We start from the raw sequence: 5,946 nt of genomic DNA, 5'->3' as shown, positions 1-5,946 counted from the left end.
ACGTCCACTGCCCGCCGCCCATAGACCTCTTCCTTCTGTTCACTGGTGAAACAAAGGTGCGATATCCTACCTTTCCAGGGGTGCTAAACCCGTTTTTGTGGTGCTAAAGTGTGTATTTTCATATTTTCCCAAATATTTTCTGAATGAGCAAACAGATCACATTTTGGGGTACATTGTCGCATTCCTCGCAAAATTCCGCATCCGATGGGATAGGGTTCTGATAAGCAGTCTGTGAATGAAAAGCAAGTCAAAAAGTACAATTTTTTTTATCAATTTATGCCATTTTTGAACAGAACATGTAGGCTCGTTCGACGCGCAATTTTACGTAGATTACGAAAATAGGCCGTAGAATCCAATTTTAGTCCACAGAAACGAAATATTTCGAAAAAACATAAACTGTAATGCCTTTGGAGCTTTAGTGCCTTTTAAAGGTAGGATATCCTACCTTTGTTTCACCAGTGTAGACTGTCACACTGGTCGCACAGCACCTCGGTGCGCTGCTCCCTGCAAGCGGCTGGCTGGCGGGTCGGACCTACCCTACGCAGCACGAGCCTCCTGAGCGCCCGCAGCCCGCACTGCTGCATCAGCGACTGCAGGTCGCCGCAGCCGTATGATGTCAATGGTATGCAAATGGTAGTGTCACCCCAACAGGAATACTCACGAGGATAAATTTACCACGACCATCAACTACCACATCTATTTACGATTATAACCATTACTGACATCTGGAAAAGAAAAGAAACCTGGAGACGTGGAGTCACGGCGCGAGTGGTGCTCGCTGGCAGGCGCCGGGTGGGCCGTCCCGCTAGACAGCGCTGCTGTGCGGGTTGGCCTACCCGCCCGGCGCTCGCCGCCGCCCGCTTCGTGAGCTTCGAGGTGTTGCGCCCAGCAAACACAGAGAAATTTCCCATACTCAGAGCACGACATCTATCTTCGTCACGCCTCGGTGCGACGTGCAAATAAAACAGTTGGTAATAATTATAACAATAATACTGCAGGTTTCACTTATTTTATTCTTGATGCCGTACAAGTTGTGTTAAAATTAGATGTCTGTATCGTATGACGCTGTACATGGATGAATGATTTGAACACGCGGCGTCGCTCCCTGTACCTACCTGGTGGACTGCAGTGTGGTCCGCCAGGCACGAGGCCCGTCCCGTTCGGCAGCAGTGTTGCTTACCGAGTCGACAAGTCGACACGAAACACACCCGTAGAGTGGGCTGCACCCGTGGCCGCCCGCCATAGGTTAACGTCAGCGCGCTTGTGGGTCGCGAGGAGTGATGTCTGCGCTGTGAACCTGAACACGCCCCTGTGGCGTGGCCCTGCCGGCCCTGCTGCTCGGGGTCCTCTATCTCGCTGCCACAGGGTGGCGGGGGCACGCCCGCTGATCGCCGCCCCTAGACCTCTTCCTCCTCCACATCGTCACACAAGTTGCACAGCACCTCGACCCTGGGCAGCACCCGCCGCACCTCGGCGCGCTGCTCGCTGCAGGCGGCTGGCTCGTGCCTGTAGAACATTCTCCTCCACAGCACGAGCCTCCTGAGCGCCCGCAGCCCGCTCTGCTGCAGCAGCGAGTGCAGGTCGCCGCAGCTGTGTGGCCACTGTCTTCTCCCCGCCGTGCCCACGTGCAGCTGCAGCTCCTCCAGCGTGCCGCCGTGCGCCCGCAGCAGGAACCGTATCGTGGCGCGGGGGAGGCGCCACACCCTGAGCCACTGCAGGCCGGCGTGTCCCGGCGGCAGCGCGGGCAGCTGGGGGGGCTCGGCGTTCGGGTCATCACCACAAACCCACAGCCTCCTCAGCCGTGGCATGGCGTGCACGGCGCGCAGGTGGGCCTCGAGGGGGCAGCGCACACTCAGCTGCTCGAGCGTGGGCGCGGCGCGCTGCAGCAGCCGGAGAATCCAGGCGGGGTCCGCGTGGCAGTGCACCCAGACCAGCCGTGTCACCTGCGGCAGAACAGAGTCACTCTCGGGGCGGCCGGTAACGTGCAGAACTGTCTGCAGTGTACCGGGCCGCTCCCCACAGCCTCGTGCGGGCCGTGAGGCTTGAGGTCCGGCGCACACTCACCCTTGGCGCGTCCCGCAGGGCGGCGTCCTTCTCCTGCTGGTCGTCGTCTGGTTCACTGCGGCTGATGTCACCCACATGCATCTCCAACGGGGGAAGCCCCTCGGCATGTGGTGGGTCCCGAACGGCAAGGGGGGCTGCAGGAGGTGTGGGCGCAGCCGGAGGTCCCGAGTGGAACCGCACGCAGGTCTAGTACAGAGATGTGAGTGGCCGATTGGCTTCGAGCGTCAGACCGTCGAGTCGACGGTCGGGGGTTCGAACGCCGGCGGCAGTCGTTCGCTTTTTGTGTCCCCTCCTCTTTCTTTTTCACTCGCTGGTGTTGTATGAAAAACTAAACGGGCCGCGAGCGACAGTATGAAAACATATTCGGGCTGCGAGCGGAGCAGGCCGGGCTCGTCATCTCGTCGCCAAAGGGAGACGAGACCGCGACGATCCTCTCGCGGCCCGGGCAACGACGGAGCGACGGGAATGCCTCGAGCGGAGCGACGATGGGAACGACGGTGCGGCATGACTAAAAGACCACTGGCGCATCGGTCCGTCGTCGTCGCCGTCTCGTCGCTACCGGGTCGAACGGTCAGCGCCAGACAAGCTCCGCGTGATATTTGAACGCTCACCCGGGGGAGACGAGTTGGTGACCGCGTCGCGCTCCGCAGTTCCACTCGGGGTGGTGTGGGCGCAGCTGCAGGTGCTGGGTCCCGGGCGGCAGCTTGGTCCTGCACAACCACACTGGGTGTAGTACACGGAGGCACACAACAGGTCTCACATCAGTACACGCGGACGGTATAGTGAATGTGTGCATGGATTGTGTGTGGGTTGCTCGAGGTTCAGATACCAGCTAAAATTATGAATTTGATGCCGGGTAACGAAAATATTTAAATTTGAAACGCCATTAAAAGGTTGACTGTGATAGCTGGACACACTTGCGACAGGGAAGGTATCTTATCTGAGATGGGGAAAGCAATAATATCTCACAACGAACACAACACTGCAACAGCAAGTGTTTCGATAGAATAGCGCTCCTAGAGTTCTTCAAGTAGAGCTTATTCGGTTGTTCGAGTGTGATCAAGGAGGAAGTTAACTTGCGATGTACAGCGTTTCAGAATACCGCCTCGCCTACCTCGGTGAGTTCGGCCCTCGTCGCCAGCAGCAGCCACAGGGCCTTGGTGAGGGGATCCTCGGAGGTCCGCAGGGTCCCCGTCAGCTCCCGGCCGCCGCCCCGCAGCGTCACGTCCCAGGACTCGCCGGTCAGCAGGGTGAGGGCGGGCAGGGCCTGCTCCTCCCGGCACTGGTCCTGGAGACCATTGAGATGCTCGGCAGCCTGCGGCAGCGCGCCCTGGAGCTGGCGCCTCAGGGCTCTCTTGACGGGCAAGACGTCGTGGTCCTCATCCCAGCAGCGGGGCGAGGGAGAGGTGCGGCAGTCCGAGCACCAGACGCGGGGAGTGCTGTGCGGCACAAGGCAGGCCATGAGGTTCTCGAACAACCCGCCTCCGCGGCCGGCTGCGCGCGAGTGACTCACCTGTCCAGCCTGACTCCCTCCAACAACTTCATCGCCAAGAACTTAGCGACGAGTCTCTCCGGTGGGCGGTTGAAGTACTGCGGGGAGAACGGGCCAGAACGAGTGTAACAACGAACGAGTGATCCAGGACTTCACCCCAGGCCACTCACCCGGCGGCACGTCGGGCAGCTGCTGTCGGGCAGCCGGCGCAGGCACTGCAGGCAGGCCGTGTGCCCGCACGGCAGGACCTTGGGCAGCCGCTGGTCGCCGTCGAAGGGCTCGGTGCAGATGTCGCACTCCAGGCCCATGCTGCTGATCGCGGAGCTGCAGAGCCGCCTGGCGGGCAGCACGTGAGGCAGTCAGCCGGACGGGGTAGCGCCGCAGCGGGAGAGTGTCTCTGCAGCGCGGAGTAGCGCGAGACAAGCACGGCTGTGCGGCGTTGACGTCACGGCCAGGTCACGGCGACTCCTTCCTTCCACCCGTATTCCCCTTCAATGTCGTGCTATCTGACACTTTGGTCCCTGGCCAACATTGCAAGCAGATAGACTCTTAAAGCCCTCCGCTGCCCACGAGTATCAGGGACTGATACGCTGCGCTGCAAAAGCTACAGGCCTACTCACTTGTTGGTCGGGCGGGGCGTCCTAACCTTTCCGTCCTCGTGCGGCTCGCTCGCGTCCACAAGCCGGCTCACCCAGCGCCTGCGACTGCGGAGACGGTTGTCGAGGTCAGAGGAGACGCGTCCGCAGGCAAGGCCCCCCCTTTGGCAGAAGCTTGGAGTTCCCTCGGGCTCCGCTGGGCTGCAGGTGCTGCATCCGCCGAGGTGACCACTGGAACTGGAACTGAAGAGTGTTGACTCAACTCAAGCAAGCCGCATGAGGAGTCCGCCGCTAGAGGGCAGGCGATCCGCACCAATCAGCAGCCGTCTCATAGCGCGGGAATCCACATGATTTTTAAATTTTCGCGCACGACTTGCCTCGTCTGGGTTTTTTTTTTAAATCTCTAAGTTTGTAATGGAATATTGTCAAAAAGTTTTCCTTACCAACCTTCGTATCGCGACGAAAAACTATAAAGAAAAGTACATGAAAACGTACGATTCTCGGTTTGCGGAGCGAGATCTGTAACCCAATGGCATCGGGATCGCTGAATTGGACTATTGATTTCACAAGACGGGAGCATTACCGATACGCTAGTGGAAATTCCTACGATATTCTGCCCCTCACCCGATTTACCGCACCGAGCTGGACGCGCACGAAATGGTTATCAATCACAACGAGACGTCACGTAAAAATCATGATTTGCAATTGGGATTTCGAAAGACAGAAATGTGTGGTCAAGCCGTGTATTGCTCGGATCACGCTGGCTCGGATATTGCCTACCTGTGTCGCCAGCTGGCGGCCGGCGCGCAGCTAGGTGGTTGTCCTATCGGGTCGGTGGGTCGGAGCCGCTGCTGGTGAGCGCGGTCATCCACTCCCACTCCCGGGCCCGGCCTATGGCGGCCGCCCCAGAGGCCGTGGACAGGGCGCTGCTGCAGATCGGCACGCTGGGTCCGTTCCAGGTCACCAACATGCCCATCCTGTTGCGTGGCCATCTACATGATCGCCTTCGTGTTCACGGCTCAGGACCTTAACTACAGGCAGATCAACCGGATTTAGTGTCGCGCTCAAATATTGACGTGGATTTGAGAAGTTCCTGCCAGAAAGTAAATTTCTCACGGCCCCCAACCCGCCCCAAGCACGTCTTCTTCCAGTTAAGACTGTTGCCAACTCGGAGAACAGGAACGCGTGCAGTAGTACCGGTAGTACTGTGTGCAGAAGTACTGTGTGCGCGGCGCGGGTGGCACTCGACCGGCAGGCGCCGGGCGGGCCGTCCCGCTCGACAGCGCTGCTGCGCGGGTTGGCCTACCCGCCCGGCGCTCGCCGCCGCCCGCCCACCAACTCGACGCTAACTGAACGCCGATCGGCGGGACTGACACTGAGCCCTGATCGCTCTCCTCCGCCACCGCATCGAGTCGCCTCACTCCGGGAGGGTCGCAGGCGTAGCCGTACCCTTACATGTTTTAAATACATGTCTTTCTTGGACGAATGAAAGACCCGCACAGGCGGCCTCGCTCACTGTGCCTGGCTGGTGGACTGCAGTGCAATGTGATGAACCCGTGGCCGCCCACCAACACCGTGTGGTTCCACTTTAGTCTCTGGCAAATGTCGACTATTATGGTTAAGAAAATTAAAATTAAAAACAAAAGCGGGGTCAAGGATTTTTGCTCTTTTATAAGACACGTTGAATTACCAATTTTCAAAATCGCGGTCCTGTTTGGTTAGGAATAACATGTTTTAAATGTAACCCGCGTATGACTACTGTACAACAGGTTTAGTTGTATTTTTTGTTTTGTA

The 5,946-nt window shown here is 58.5% G+C and overlaps 1 protein-coding gene across 23 annotated transcripts in view; it reads right to left on the bottom strand.

The window, feature by feature from the left end:
- Positions 1 to 5,946, bottom strand: part of LOC113206702 (uncharacterized) — a 50,267-nt gene that overhangs the window by 14,582 nt on the left and 29,739 nt on the right. For 5 of the 23 annotated variants that reach the window (XR_008011282.1, XM_052268766.1, XM_052268770.1 and 2 more), the window contains one exon: positions 3,727 to 3,804. The exons of 5 other annotated variants lie outside the window; for them this stretch is intronic. Coding sequence is in view for 17 of the 18 variants with exons in the window: in XM_052268766.1 (XP_052124726.1) it covers positions 3,727 to 3,804 (78 nt within the window). In the remaining variant the exon portion in view is untranslated. Of the gene's footprint in view, positions 1 to 53; positions 1,944 to 2,064; positions 2,251 to 2,675; positions 2,775 to 3,178; positions 3,504 to 3,577; positions 3,655 to 3,726; positions 4,105 to 4,176; positions 4,417 to 4,932; positions 5,328 to 5,946 lie in introns of those variants that run through there. 13 more of the 23 variants (XM_052268760.1, XM_052268763.1, XM_052268762.1 and 10 more) reach the window with 12 other exon arrangements.

This window comes from Frankliniella occidentalis, unplaced genomic scaffold (genome assembly GCF_000697945.3).
Source record: "Frankliniella occidentalis isolate FOCC.00 unplaced genomic scaffold, Focc_3.1 Scaffold76, whole genome shotgun sequence".
Taxonomy (NCBI): domain Eukaryota; kingdom Metazoa; phylum Arthropoda; class Insecta; order Thysanoptera; family Thripidae; genus Frankliniella; species Frankliniella occidentalis.
The sequence above is the reverse complement of the archived record's forward strand: the minus strand, read 5'-3'. Positions and strand labels throughout refer to the sequence as shown.